Source organism: Achroia grisella, unplaced genomic scaffold (assembly GCF_030625045.1).
Source record: "Achroia grisella isolate CSIRO2021 unplaced genomic scaffold, CSIRO_AGI_Agris_v1 utg546, whole genome shotgun sequence".
In the NCBI taxonomy this organism is placed as follows: domain Eukaryota; kingdom Metazoa; phylum Arthropoda; class Insecta; order Lepidoptera; family Pyralidae; genus Achroia; species Achroia grisella.
The window spans coordinates 5,609,293-5,626,053 of NW_026712931.1; the positions used below are offsets into that span (position 1 = coordinate 5,609,293).

At 35.9% G+C, this 16,761-nt stretch overlaps 1 protein-coding gene across 1 annotated transcript; it reads right to left on the reverse strand.

Annotated features, from left to right (window-relative positions):
• Positions 1–444: 444 nt before the first annotated feature.
• Positions 445–13,760, reverse strand: LOC131848232 (ubiquitin carboxyl-terminal hydrolase 10). Its single transcript, XM_059198025.1, has 10 exons — positions 13,631–13,760; positions 8,537–8,666; positions 5,896–7,995; positions 5,621–5,816; positions 4,271–4,532; positions 3,675–3,785; positions 2,633–2,800; positions 1,867–2,074; positions 1,314–1,452; positions 445–823 (listed from the first exon to the last, which is right to left on the reverse strand). The coding sequence occupies exons 1-10, from the start codon at positions 13,646–13,648 to the stop codon at positions 688–690; spliced, it is 3,468 nt and encodes a 1,155-aa protein (XP_059054008.1). The 5' UTR covers positions 13,649–13,760; the 3' UTR covers positions 445–687.
• Positions 13,761–16,761: the final 3,001 nt, after the last annotated feature.

The window sequence follows — 16,761 nt, forward strand, 5'->3', positions numbered from 1 at the left end:
AACTGTCCATTTACTCAACACACCTCCAAGAGCTACCTTCCTTTTAATTTACACTTATAATACAACATTCGAAAATATTTTTCACTGAATGTAGAGGCACAAATATATACGAAACGATATTTACACACTCACAGAGTGTCTCTTTACATCACTTGTATTGAAACTGCAGTGGATAGATTTAGTCCACCACCACTTATCCCATTCCGCACAATACTGTCAACTAGCACTCATTAGGTGTCAAATATTTTTAGAAATGAGAGTAGAATGCCACTTTACTATCAGCATATAATTTTAATCCGACGCCAAACATACTTATAAAGGTTTGGAAACATATTCAGGATATCCTAGCACACACCTGAACACTTGTCGCAAACAAAATCTTAGCATGTATCTTTTTTTTAACACGTCCACTCCCGGTACTGTACTTTCCATCACTATTATACTTTGAATATATTATTGTGCGCTCAAACCGACATGTGACGGCAAAGTGCAAATGATTATTCAATATTTGAGAACATTTCTAATACCAGTACCACAATCAGGACTTTGGCATTTTCGTTGAATCTATATCCGGCGCCAGATTTGGACTGAACTGGCACTAATCTCAAAGTTTATAGAACAATAACATACGGTCGCCGGTGGTGTGGGACAAGTGTGACGAGCGTGGCAAGCATGCCGAATGGCCCCTCATTCGGGACGCGGGCGTGGCGCTGGTGGCGGAAGCGTGTCGTGACGGCGGTACATCAACAGGTAGGGCATGCGTGGAGGCTTGGCTTTCAGTACTTGTGCCTCACCCACTTGAGTCACTGTCGAGTCGTCATATCTGCGGAAGATATATTGCTTTAAGATAACACTGACATATACTTATTTCATGATAACAATGTAAAACATTTTATTAATTATGAAAAGAAAAACAACATTATTCATTATAAAAATGACTAATTTAATAATGAACCAGTAATGCCCAGGAATGTAGTAAATATTTTAAAGAAAGTGAATGATAAATGATTTTAAATTTTAATGTGAATATTTATGACAGTAAGGATGTAAAAGAGATGTGTGAAACATAATATGGTAAGGAAGCGAATAATAATAATCGGAATTAATGAAAACATTACGCCGATTCCAAATGAATGTGTTGCGAGTGTTTAAAAACTTCAGATGTTACATAATATTTCATTATATTCCATTGTTTTATTGATACCATGTACATTCAAATACTAACTTTCATATGGAAATTTATCACATTAAACATGTGTATACAACAACTATATGAAGCAATAAAACAAATTAAATTGAATAAATGCACTCACCTGAGCCAGCCAACCTGTCCGTGGTAAGTGTCCGTGACATAATGTCCTTTCACTGCTTCCACTCCCTCATGGTATACAACAGCAAACAACTTGTATAGTCTCTGTTTTTGTGAATACTTCAGCTTTGAAGACATAATTTCTGAAATATCACATTATTTGAATTTATCAAATGCATTTCTGTTGTATAATTGTATCTTTATATTTATATATGATCAGAATATTGTTTCCACAAGACAACATTATTATTAATGTCGCATTCAGAGACGAAAAATAAAAAACATCATTTTAAAAAGTTATATTGCTAATGGTCTGGTATTTGCAGATCATATAAGTCTATTATATTACTAAATGAAATCTAAATAGCTAGCTAATCACTTTGTGTTGTAGTTGCAATAATAAATTGAAACTTTGTGAACTAATGGGAAAATGTTTGTAAGTGAAAAGAAAATTCAATGTTTAAGCCAACTAGATCAACAATTCAAGCAACACAGATTACATCCATATCTCAAATATACCTATTGCAGTAAGATAACAGAAAAAATATAATACATACTGGGATCGATTTTGAGATCAATGTTAAAGTCGATATTCTTGACGATTTTGGCGGTATGTCCCTCCGGATCGAGCTGGAAGCACTTAAGGTGCAGAAGTAGGACTACAGGCAACTGCTCCAGTGATAGTTGTTGCCAGGCATCGGAGACTCCTTCGAGGGTGTCCTTGCCGGCGAGCAGCTCCAAGGCATCTTTGACACTGTTCGCGCGCTGAAATGTACAGATCGCCTATTAAATAAAAGCGATAAAAATATCTTATAAAATTGCATGAATTGATTTGTTACTCAGAATAGTTTGTCTACATTTGTGTGATACGCAATCACATTCGGAGACGAAAAATAAATAGCATCATTGTGAAACAATACAAGAGGGAAGTTCTTTTAATTTCATGGGTAATTAGTTTATACATAATAAATAATTATTAAGTTTAAGTTTTAAACAAATCGATAGTCAGTATTATTTGTCCTTGCAAACATCATAAATGCGAAATTGTTTATTTCACTTTTATCGACTGCTGTTACCTCGAGTCGTTACGAGTGTGGTACCGCAACGTCCAGCCCAGAGATTTGTACTAATATGACGAGTGTGGTGGATCAATGTGGAGCTTAGAGACGCGTTAATGTCCCTAGTGTGGTACCTCGACGTCGAGCTCAGAGAGAAATGTGTCAATATGTCAGTGCAGCCGATACCGCCCACCGAGCTCGGTGTCAGGTCGACGCGAGGAGCGTGGAGTGCGGAGTGCGGAGTGCGGAGTGCGGAGTGCGGTACCTCGATGTCGAGCTGCAGCGTGAAGAACGGCTGCACGGCGTCGGTGACGTCGTGGTGCGGCGCGCGGTGCAGCCGCAGGCGCGTGCGGCCGCGGAAGATGTCGCCCACCGGCGTGCGCCGCGCCGCCCACCGACGCTCCACGGCGCCGCGGTTTCTCGGACCCATCACCTGACACACATTTGCATCACACTTTGTACAGAGTCATCGCCTCGTCCCGTTACGACCTAAAGCGGGGCTGTCCGAACTACTATAGATAGGATAGAATCATCTAGGGCCGACAAAATCATCGACGGGCCATTTCTAAGAACAAAATACAGGTATATATTATCATTATTTTATTATTGTACTACTTTTTCAATATATTTTGGATTATAAAAAATCTAATTATAGACAGTCTCCCTACAAACATTTTGTAATTAAACAAAAAAATAATTTGCGGGTTGCATCAATTCAAGCCCTGCGCCGCATAGTTTGGACAGTGACCTAATGGTTTTTGCCGACTGCAGTTACGGTAGTCTATTTCAGCGCAATGCGGCTTATAAAATTACCATGTTCCGATTATAAGGTCACATTAGGCAGAGAATTTGTGAAATAGGACGCATGCTACCGTGTGCGTACCCTGTTTTGGTTGAAGTGTGATATATGGCTGCAAAATTGCAGTGTAGAGATGAGTGGTACCTTCATATATGTACCCAAGTAACACACGTTTTACAATATACATGTCGATGATTAAGAAAAAATGAAATAACACTTTACCCGTCCTAGGACGTAATTATGGTATACAAGTATTTATACATATGGAAAATGTTACACAAACATTTTTAATAGGAAAGTGTCTTTTAGATATATGTCATATACATTAATTTGTACAGATGTGAGATGTACCGGTTCTAGAGGTAAACAAATAGGATGTCTTGAATATTGTGAAATAAAATTTAATTATGTGCTATCTTATACTAACCTTAAATGCTTTTACACATGGTAAAATAATATAAAGGGAATCTAATGACTACTGATGTTATTAATTAAGACAATTCAATACCTTCCACTCATCATCATCGTCATCCTCTTCTGGCTTTTGTTCCTGAGGAATAACGCCGTTAGGTTGACCGTTAGCATCTTTAGGTTCTTCAGGTTCTACTAATTTGATGAGCTATAAACCAGATAAAAAAGAAAGAATTATCAATTAAATAAATGAGAAAAAATTCAATGATCTTTGGACAAGAAAAAACTATGGACATTTGTAATTTAGGTAAATAAAAACCAAGACCAACAATTTTTTTTTTTATTATTGAGTTTTATTTTTAATTTGAAATGTGTGAATAAAAACTACTAACTAAAATTAACTAATTTTATTAAATACATAATAAGAATAAATCAGTCGTAGTGATTAGAGCAGATCAGAGAGAAAGCTCAATGCTCTGTTGGCTCGGGTCAATGGGCGCGGGCAGACGTGGCGGCGATCACGCCGACCACGTCTGGACATTTTACTACTCAAGACACTCGACCACGTCTATAGCTACTTAAAATTGCCACGTAGCAGTTATACTATTCGCACTATACACGCGAATACACTCGGGAATCGATACGAGAACCGCTGCCGTATCTCTCAATAATTAAAAACAAATGAGTAGTGACCTCGAGCATCTCGTCGTTGAGCGAGTTGAGGAGGCAGCCGAGGAACTCCTCGGCGTCCTCCTGGCGGCCCTCCTGCGAGCCGGGGAAGGGTCGCAGCGCGCGCAGCACGCGCAGCCCGGCCGCGCCGTCCAGCGGCGGGCCGCCCGGCACGCCCGGCGGGCCCGCGCCGCCGCCCTCCGCGCCGCGCCGCGCGCCCCGCGCTCCGCCCGCCCCGCCAGCCCCGCCGCCCGCCGCGGGGCTGAACTCGTAGCACAGCTCCACCCTGGTACCGTTCATCGTTGCCTTGCCTTTATACTATTACACTACTTATATATTTACGAAAAAAATCTATGTACTTGTATCAGTTCGGAAGCTGTAGCTCTTATAGTAGCTAGCTCGACTTGGGCGCTGTGTGAATGGTTCTGAGATTATTATTATTATTTAAGGTCTCTGCAGTATGCCACTGATCCCACTATCGGTCGTCATATCTGATCATACTCTCCTTTTATTCATTATTAGGTCGTCGTGGAAAGCGAGGGGCTTTCCATAAATCCATTCTTTATTCCAAATCATTTACTCAATGCGGGGAAGGAAATTGTCAGTAATGTGGCATGGCATGTGGACCCCATTGCTAGCAATGTACCATATTAAGTTTAACTCCACATCGTCCATCGTGGTAAATTCCTAGTGAATTCGACACGATGGGGTAACTGACTTGACCTCAAACTCATGTTATCATCCTCCGTTGATACCCTGTCAGCGTTAACACAAGCAAGCAGGTGCAGTATTTCAATATCATCCATGATAAAAAAAAAGTAATGTCAATGTTTCACAGACCACTACGCAATTCGCCCTAGTTAGCGTATACTACTATCGCTGTCGGGAGAAGCATTTTGTAAAATAAAACATAAAAGCGTCGTGGTCTAAAAACAACTAATCTGTCTAAACATTTTTTCAAACCGAGCCCCAATTATATTTGTTTGACTCCCCGGTGCTTGAAATACGAACAAGAAGTACAAATAAATAAAAATAAATGTATATTATGTAAGATATGTATCAAATATTTTTTTTTAAATCATAAACAATTGACTACCTAAATTGAAAACATTATATAATATATTTAATGTGATTATAAATCACAAAATTGGTTACCAAACAAATATACCAGATACATTCTCTAAAGATTATATTTTTAACTGTAATATTAATCGACGTAGTAAAAGTATAATACCGTGTTAAATTACACCCACCCAACTCTAAGAATAGATGTTTTGTAGAACAAAATCTTAAAAATAGTACTACTCTACCATATCGTATGACTGCTATTATTTCCTGTCAAAAGAATTTAGAAGTAATGAAAAATAAACTTACATTGAATCAATTACAGGCGTGCTAGATTTGCCGCGACGTGTTTGATACGGCAATGACTTGAGCATGTTATAGAAAGGTGGGCAGGCGATAAGAGCCTGTAGTATCGAATTCACATAACAATAATTGGAACGATTTGTGAGACCGCGCGGCAGGAGAGACACTGGCCGATTATCCAGTTGATATTTGGTCAGGAATTCTGAAAATATATTTTCTATTAATATTTTATCAACATAGAAATACAAACATTGAAAAAAAAAAAACAAAATAATAATTACCTCCCATTCTATACGAGTTTGGGTCGTCACTAAACGGTGATGGCGCAATGGGAAGAGCAGGTGTAGGTTCTTTTTGTATGGGCATTTCGCGGATTTCTGAAGCAACTTGAGTGGCGGCCGGAGATTTTGTACCGGCCGGGGTATTTACATTGCTCACGGCGTTCACAGAAGTTTTCTCAGAGTACGACACCGTAGGACCGGCATTAGTAGCGGTACGAGGCGTAGGCGAAGTTTTGTCGACGACTGTGGTCTGCAGTGGCGAAGCATCAAAGGGAGGCACTTTAGCGACAGGTTTCTGGACACTGGCAGAGGGTATGGGGGTAACAGAAGTAGGGCTAGAAGGTTCTTCTGAAGTTGTAGTAGTAGTGATAGTCGTGGTAGGAGCAGGAGCAGGGGTAGTTGTAACAATCGCAGCCTTGTTCGAGAACAAACTGGCCCATGATTTACCAGGGGCTGGCTGTGGTTGAGGTTGTACCACAGGTGCAGGAATAGGTTCTCCACGATTCCTAGGCGTTGGAGGAGGTGGAAAGTCGGATGCAGTAGGAGCAGGTGGTGGAGGTTGGGGAATCGGCAATGGTTCCGGCGCTGGGGCTACCTTCCTGGAATGGCCGAATGGTGATTTATTCGTCACAATTAATGGTTGACCTTGCGAATGTAGTGTTATCGAAATAGGCATTGGAGCCTTGCTTGGTGGCAAAGGTGGCTCCCGTTTTGAATGCTGCTCAATGGGTGCACTAATCTTCTCGAGGTTCTCTGGGTTTTCATTAGAAGGTGAGCGGTTTGAGATACCATCTCGTTTCTGTCGGTTTCCGAATGGTGCTTTTGGAGTGGACGCAGCCTGTTGAACAGGTACAACGGTCTGCGGCACGGATGGTTTTGTTGTTGATGACTGTTTGCCACCAGTAAATGGAGCAGCAGGTCCTTTTGTTGTTTTGCTTATTATTGGTGGCGTTTTAGCTACAGACGCTCCCTGAATGTTAGCTGTTGCCGTAGGAGGGAATGTTTTGTTTATCGGTTGTCCCTGGCTAGAAGTATTCTCCAGTGCTTTGTTGTCATTAGGTACCCAGGCCGGTTTAGTTGAATCAGTTTTTTGAACGGGTGATGTTTTGTCACTGGTAGCGGTCATCGGTTTAGTTTGATTACTTTCACTTGGACGGTCAGCCTGTTTAGGACTACTCGGGCCTTTATTAGTAATTTTGAGATCTTTGATTGGCAATGATTCCACAGATCCAGCTGAGGCAGTAGCCGACACCGTCGCCGTGGGAGTTTTATGTTCGTGGTTCTTGTTTTCTGGCAACGCATAGTTTTTGTTGTGACTTTGGCCTTGAACGAAATTTTTCGCATGCACATTAAACTGATGCGGCGTCGATTGGTGAGGTGGTTGCTGCTGAATAGGGATATGTGGGGGGTGTGGAGGAGGTTGTAAGTAAATCGGTGGCATATACTCCATGCTGCCCTCGACCGGTGGTGCGAACGCATAATGTGTGCCAGCATAATAAGCATCCACCGCCTCCTGTTCCATCACTACTTCCTGCGCATACTCATCTGGACCTTTGTCGCCGGTATCACCCTCTACCGGTAACGGGTATTCTGGATAGTAGTATGGTGGATGTGCGTAGGGTCCATAGACGAGGGGCTGGTACATGGGCACGTGGTAGAGCGGCGCGCCCTGCGCCTGGGCGGCGGGGTAGTACTGCGGGTACTGCAGGTAGTAGGGCGGCGGTTGCGGCGGCGGCGGCGAGGGCACACGCTTGCCGCGGCGCTCCCGGCGATGCCCGCGCGGCGGCCTATCGAGCTGCGGCGGCGGCACGTACTGCGGCTGCGGCGGCTGGTAGTACTGGCCCATGTAGCCGTGCACGTTGACGTTGGCGGTGACCTGGCTGACGTACACGTTGGGCGGCGCGACGGGCCACTGGTGGTGCTGCGGCGGCGGGTAGGCGGGCGGCTGCTGCACGTAGGGCTGCGCGTGCGGCGGCCCGGCGCCCGCGCCCCCGCGCTGCGGCGAGTGGGGCGCCATCTCGCACTCGCCGCCCGACAGGCTGTCCAGGCTGCTCGACACGGTCGGCGGACCCGCCGTGCTCGACGAACACGATGATATATCTGGTTCAATCACCACCCATTATACTATATTTAGCCACCAACATATCTAACAATCTTTAACTGTTGTGAACGAATTTGTTAGAAATTTATGATAATATTTCATATAATATCATAATCATAAAATTGTAACAAAGTTGAATGTAATATATTTTTTTCATTGATAATCTAAATGTACAGGCATTTCAGGCAATTTATACCACGATACATGAAAGAACAAAACAGAAAGGGTAACAGTATATAGTTGCAATACGAAATTAAAAATATATTTGAAATTTACGATAAATGTCTTACCTATAGAATCGACTACACATTAACTCATATTTGAATGCATATGCATTCCTTTAAGAGTAATATGAGATGTGATTTGATTCTATATACGACACATTTATTTAGACAAACGATGAACAAATATACTTTTATTTGTTTGCCGAAAATAATTACTTGTGGAAAATAACATGAGCAGTTCGATGAGTAGATTTCACTGAATAATTACAGTCAAAATTACAGCTTATCGTATGTAGAAAAATTTCAAACCACATACCTATAGCAGGTTCAATCCAACCGACAGTGGCTGTGTACGCCGACGTGTCGGTCTTCCGCTCGAACAGTGCACACTGCAGACTACTTAGTTCCGCTTCTTTCACATCTGATAAGTCTAGGAACTCATATTCCTGAAACACGCCACGGATATTTAACAGTGGCCGAATTTACTACCCTTCCACTGCATGCCACATTAAAGACTTCATATGATAAATGTGCCAGTAAACACACCATAACACATAGTTAACTAGAAATGAGCTTATCAAATAAAAAATACGACGTTATTTACCTATTCTGATAGGTATGTAGCATCTATTTTTTATTTTTTAGCCCAGTCTAGCCTAGAATAAATGTAGGCAATGAATGAGATAATAAACAATGAAATAGTCTTAAACGATGTACATACATTTTATTAGGATTCTGAATTCTCTTTAATGTAAATCTATTTTTTAAGAATTTAAAACCATTATATATGATATTAAGTAATGCGAGTGGGACCCTAAAACTATAGCCAAAGTTCAAAGTCATTGTAAACTTATCATACAATGACAATTGTGAATGACTCCTTAGACAGTAGTAATTATTTTGAAGATTACATTTTACACATTGTGGGTGGTCATAGTAGGACTTAACCACAAATATTACTTAGCAATGTGATAAGCTCTTAAGTCTGCAAAACAGTAATTAATTAGTATAGTCATCATAATCGAAATTATGACGACTTTACTAATTAATTACTGTAACAACTTTGGCAAAACTTTGGCATAAATTGGTTAGGTTTATGTTTTATTAAATATATATTTTTTTGTTAATTTTACTAGAAAGAATGGTTGTAAATAATCACTCAATAATCAATAATTTATGGAAAAAAGATAAGAACTTTATTTTTTTTCATTTACAAATAGGCAATTCAATTTTTATAAAATTCTGAATGTTTTTACAAAGCATTACACTTTTTAAGGAGAAATTATAATATAATGGTTAGGGTAGCATTATTTATAATATGATATTCTATAAACATCAGACCTAATAAACAATCAACAATATATGAAATGTTACCCTTTAATGGAATGGTAGTTTTTTATATATTATGAGGGTGGCAATCAAACATACAGTCCAATTGGTAAGCATCCACCGCAGTCCATGAATGCTTGCAACACCAGAAGCATCGCTCCCGCATTGCTGACCTTAGTGAGATGAATATTATAAAGAAAAATAATGATAAATTCTGCTTACAAAAATGTCAATATCTAGATCATATTAAATTCATTTATAGGAAATTCTAATTTTAATTCCTAATTTTATAATTATTTAAATACATATACAAACTGTTTATTTTTTTTAATGGCAGAACATTATATTGCACCTGCTAGTAAGTGGCAATCATTGCCTAATACCCACCACAAACATTTCCATTTCAGAGGACTAAGTTGTGATGCCTTCATATCTAGAGATAGAATTATACACTATTATTTATTCATTCACTACTATGTACATTCTACTTCATAAAAAGGATATATAGCATAACTAGATATTTACATTTTTATAAACAGTATATTAAAATTATAAAGATGATCATGTATAACACATTTTACTAGAATCGGTATGACTTATTTTCACTGTTAAGCTATTGGTAAAGTACAGAAGTTCAGAATGAAATTTGGCACAGAAAAATAGCAAGCACCATAATTAAGAAAGGAAGGATATCCAATGTGATTAAAAAGCAAACAATCCCAGATAAGGTAGCCAAACTATTACATAATACTTATGCTTCATTATTTTACTAATAAGTAATATTATACAATATATTTATAAATCAATGACTTTACAAATATTTCAGCGTTGTTCCACATATTACTTTGTTTTTCTTAATACATTTATATTTTTTGACTAGTGTATCATACAAATACAAATAAATTAATCTAAAATCTAGCAATTAATAGAAAGTTATTTAATAAAAATAACTAAAGTATTACACTTTATCATTGTTTTGAAAAGTCTGTCACCTAACTCAGGTGGCAGTAGCCGAGAATAATTAAGTAATATGGTTACAATATTATATGAAAATTATAGAAACATTTTTGGATAACCTATTACCACCTTTTGACTGAAGTAACAAATCACATGTCATAGTCGATTATCAAACACAATATGTTTTGTAATATAAAATAGAATGCATAGCTATATTAATTAATAATTTCTTATGAATTATCAAGAAAATTATTATCATAATTTTGTGTTATTAGCTTTGGTATCAGAGTAAACATAATTGTATGTAAATTTCAAAGTTAAGGTAAGGTAATTGTAACTACTTTGACACTTATGTGATTCAAAATTTGTTTATAATAACTAACATCCAATTCAGCTATCAAGTTTATTTATTGTAAAAAACTAGTATATATATATATAGAAATATAATAGAATACTTGATAATTATTAACTTTTATAAAGCTCTACATATTTGACACTATCTTCCAAATTGAAATTCGTTAATTTAGAAAACTGTACTTGGTATATCTGACACCCCACCTGACAGTAAGCTATAACCAACCTAAATAGCAATATAGACATCAATAGTATAATATGACGCTGGTGATAACACTCGTGTATTGCTATTCCTGACTATTAGGATATCACACTTCTTATCACGTTATTTTACTGCCACATCTTTCATTATAACCAAAATGCAACTTAAAAATTAGGGCGATTGATAGCTAGAGTAGGTGAGAGTGAGGTATCCATGCAGGCAACTTTTTACAAAGTCTACCTTAGGTAAATAACTCTTGCATAATTGATAATAATAAAATTCAAGCATATGCTTGATAAAATGTGTATATGTTGAAATGATGTGACTATCAAATGAGATCCAGTAGTTATATTTACATGATGATAATAAACAACATACAAAATGGGTAAACAGATATAATTTGTCTATAGATATTGATAGTACATTATCCTCTCAGTTAGCTGTATTCATACCTAACTTTTCACAGTAGGTTTGGAATATTTAGAAGACCTGATGAATGAACAATGGTGGTCATCATTCATTACTATTATGTAGAATGAATACATAATAGATAGTATTTTGAGAGCCTCAGTGGTATAGCGGTAGAGGACACAGATTATCTTCAGATGGTCGCAGGTTTGATTCTTCGCAATGTACAAACATTTGTATTCATCAGTATAATTGTTCATATCAGTCTTGGGAGTTTTCTATATATATTATGTATGTATTTACAAAAAAATTGTCTAAGTATTATATCAGTTGTCTAGTCATAACATAAGCTCTGCTACTACTGGGACTAGATGGTGCTGAGTTAATTGTCTAGGGTTATAATTATTTATATAATATTATACAATCTTAAATAAATTAGTAAAATTTTATAGTAATGCATTTTTATACTTAGCATGCTGCCAATAAGAGAGCTACAAAGACTACGAGTAGCCAAATATTACAATATTTGATTTATATAACAAAAAGAAAAATTTGTCAAATACAGTTGTTTGTTATAAAAAAGATATTAGTTATAATTATTCCCTTTTCTAGCTATGTAGTTTTTACGAATATTGTAAATTTTTACCTCATATATATGCATAGTAAAGTCAAATGTTATTAATACTATCAAAAAAAATTAATGCAGACCAATTATGAAATACCTATAAAACAAAACGAGCTTTTAAATGCTAAATCAGATTATTGTAAAAATGTATGTAATGTGGAATCACTGAATTGTAATTTCTGTTAGTTTAGAATTTAAATTTCTACACTATTATACACACGATTGAGTACAGGTATATTAATTTGAACTTTTTAGAATATACAACATTAATACATATCCTAATTTTCTTTTCGAAATATAGGATCAATGTATAAAAGTTACAAGTAATAATAATTTATTGATACTAAATTAATTTTTTGCATATGAATTGAAACACAGAACAGGCACTTATACCTGTTCTGTGTTTTAATTCATATGCAAAAATTACTTAGTAATTCTATCATGTGTACCCTAACCTCATTATTTTGCTTTCCAAATATATATTTAATATTACCTATGCTTTATAAATATGAAAGTAAGTAGTTAATAATGTTTTAATTTCATAATGCAAGAGCCATCTATAGTATAAGTGTGAATTTAATGAGACTGCATAATGCCAAGAGAATTGTATAGTACAAAATGTAGTCTCAAAGATTTCAAGAATGTAGTTTCTAGTTGTTTTGAATATATACAAATATTTTTGGTAGCAATCTACTTTCTGTAATCAATACTCAGAAATTTAAATTGTAATTCATTGGGAGTATTTTTATTTTTAAATAATGTAAAATATTTACCTTAATTTACTCTAAACATGTGATATTAAATATTCCAGTCATTAACACTATCATCACTATCAAGGTGGATTGGTTCCTGGATATTTCTATAACGTAACCTTGAAATTAGCTGCAAAATGGACACAGGTGTCATTTCATTTGAACGTTGGACTTCAAGAGGGGCTGTCAAAATTATAGGTTATATTTGATCAAAATTTTCATCAATTCACTCATTGTACACGCGCAAAATACAGTCCATAAACTGTCTACAAAAATAGCGGTACAATGTCGTGTAAAATATATTATGCAATATAATTTATTGCAACAAAATAACAATAACAATCTATGCACATGTGGTTTGTCAAGTCATGGAATGCAATGCAATAGTGAAAATGACATACCTAAGACTTTTTTATGGGATCATATCCATTGGAATTCCTTTCGATTATAGCATGATATTCAGCGTCTAATTTTCTCTTGCATTAATGTAAAGCTGCAAAATATGCGGAACATTTGGAGGACTATAAGATGGCGTAACAACGCTCGGTTGCCGGGTGCCATATAACTATTGACAAATCAACATATTGGTGATTCTTTTAGCGCAAACCAGAAACTGGACACCATCTATTTATTGAAACTATCAACACTTACCTCCCACGTGCACACAATGTCTGGAAAGAGATATTTTTTCTAATGAAATGGCCAGTTTCAAAATCACCAAAACAAGAAACAAAAGCCAAACAAAATTTTCAAGTAAATAATCTGTAATTATGAAATGCTTACCGTTTTCATCAAATCCATGGCCTTTTAGAGAACACCATCACGAAATATAATGTCGTTAATATCACATAAAAACACCAGCGGCCCAAAGGAATAAAAATTTTGGAACGGGATCAACGTCGAGGCCATGCAATCACCAATACAAAACAGGATGTGACAAAAGCCGCGCCATTTTCAACTAGATATTTTCAACCAATAGAAAATCAAGATTTCTACCATAGACATAAATAGAGACTTGAAGAAAAAATTGTTCAGTTGGTAGACGTGTTCGGATGTGTCGTATTTATACCTAATTTACACTTTCTCAATTAGTAAGCGCATGTGTGAAAATAAAAAAAAGTATTTGAGTAATATCAATATAGGTTTGTATGTAAATCAGATCATTAAGTATCATTCTCATTCTATAGTGTAAATGTTCATACTGGTTCATTGAATTTATATAACCTTGCAAACCCAGCAATTTATTTACTATATAACATGATTTAAACTTTATTATGAAGGCATAGAGTTTATAATAGTGTAATATAGATATCAGTACGCCAAAATAGAAAGAAATATTATATTTAGTCATTATGTCCCTTTCACACGTTTGTCTATCCATTAATTAAATTATCACAGAAGACTTCATATAAAATTTATAGAATCAAATAAAGATGGAATGTTAATGCCTAATAAAACACGTAATACCGATATATACCGAGTTTAAATTAGTAGAAAACGTATATGGCAATTCTTGCTTTTATGCCATTAGCCTGACCTGTTCCGGGTTTTTTTTTATATACTTGACGAAATATACTACAGTACGAAAGTAATAATTAACTAGTTATAGCCGCGGTTTCACCCGTGTGAAAATAACCTATGTGTTATTCTGATGTATAACTAAGTATAATATTATACTTAAACTTTCGTGCATATTAATAAGAAATATTTTGTACTCGATCATGTAAATAATTTACAGTATTATCGATTTATTTGGTTTAGTCTTGATTACGTTGTAGACGAACAATAAAAAAATAGAATGGACTGATATCGATATTGAGATTAGACTCCAGTGTAGACTTGTGCAACGGTATGCGCTGGCTTTGCACTTATTAAAGAAGTAAATACTGTTAGAACTTACTTAATTGTTTTACTGGCGACATGTAATTCAGCAGAAGCCAGTTATTATTATAAAGATAAAAGTTAATTTAATTATTCAATGTTCCATCATTGAAAAGGAGATGGACGAATATGAAAAAAAAATATTAAATTGTCTTCACGAAAATGTATATGAATAATAACAATAAATACTAGAACTATTATTTACGTGAATATTTACTGTTCTATATATACGTACATATATAGTATACAGCCTATCCAATTGAGACATCATCGAGGTCTTTAATATTTAAAAGTGCGATTTACAGGTAATTCTTAGTAAATGCGTATATATAAGTTAAAATGGTTTATAACGTATCGTGTTACAACATTTTTTAAATATATGGAATTGTTAATATGTATGTATGAATGTCACTATGACAACTCTTACTGGGACTCTAATAAGTACATTGGTGCACGTGATAACAATATAGTTTTATCTATTGCCGTTGAAGAAAAACATTGCAGAGGTTCTTGTCTTTAAGTGAATACTAAATTGATGATAGTTTTTAACGTTTTGGTAGTAGCTTCAATTAGCTTGCATGCCAAGCTGTTTAGTAGATAGGTAGATAGATACCTACTAATTAGATATATTATAAACTGGTGAAGCATAGATTGACCAGAAGTAATCTAACATTGAGGGTTACGCAGTTGGAGTCGTGTCACAATGAGAGTTTCAAGGTGTTTGTGTACCGGGTTCCCACCAACATGCTTACAACCTTCATGAAGGTGGGCTACTGGCCGAAGGGGCGGATTGCCGTTATCACACCTAAGGGACAATTTTAATTTATTATTATTTCATACATATGTTAGTCTCTTAGGGACTTATTATATAGGCCATGTAGCCTGAAATAAATAAAAAAAATAGACAAAAACATAAGCAATGACGGAAATAAAGAATCTTCCGTTTTTGATTATGGAAAAAGGGTGACAATTCTAACTATGACGTAACGAGTACATCTTTTCGATTACTATGTAGACAGTGATACGTGATCAACTTCACCTGCCCACCACAACCACATTTTTATTAGATCTCTTCTAATCTTCGTAAACATAGGACTGTTTACTCTGCGCGCCTAATTCACTCCTACGTGACTCTTTACCCCAATTATTTTCATAATAAAACCTACTCAGAATTACAGTACAGATTTTTATCGTGTGGAATAACAATGTTTTGTCATATAAAATAATGTATTAAAAATAAATCATTATATTTAAATTTCTTTTTATAACATTAAGTTTAATGATGATGTGATTATTCCTATAAACCATACAAATACATATAATATATATGTTTATAGTCTATATTAAGTTTCTAGTAAATATGTGTTGTGTAGGTATATATAAACTTTAACAGTAGCTCTCTATCCTAAGTAAATTTCAGATGCTTGCAAATAATGTTTATTTTTACCACAAACATACACTCCATCGGACTTCGAAGCCAATAAGCCAATTCCGTTGATGCATACAACGATATACTTATTTATAGATCTATGTATTATATGCAGGCCTGTTTTATATACCTGTGATATGTCCCGTACCGAAGAATGAGTTTGCCCCCTACGAATCTACTTTGTCGTTTCCAAGTCGGATTTTAGTAAGCGACGGGTGGCGGAAGGTGGGGGCAAGATAGTAGGTTTCATTCTCTAGGATCCCAAGATTTCTCTCTCTCTTAGCTTTTAAATCTCGAGAATATTCTAGATGCCACGTTGGTGACACATGGTATTGAGGTACCGAGAAAATGAATCTACGATTTGCTTTGTATTTATTACTAGAGGAATTTAATAGGCATCTTTCGTTGAAAGTACAATGTTATTACTATCTTTTGTATCTTATTGACTGTTACTCCAGATCGAGTAGCTAGAGGTATTTTTATATTATTTTATCCTAACTAGGAGCCATATTGCAAACAGGTGCATAATTTGGTGGCGTTTTTTCCTGTTTTATGTTAATTTTTTTAGACATAGTATTCTTAAAATTATTAATATTATACCATT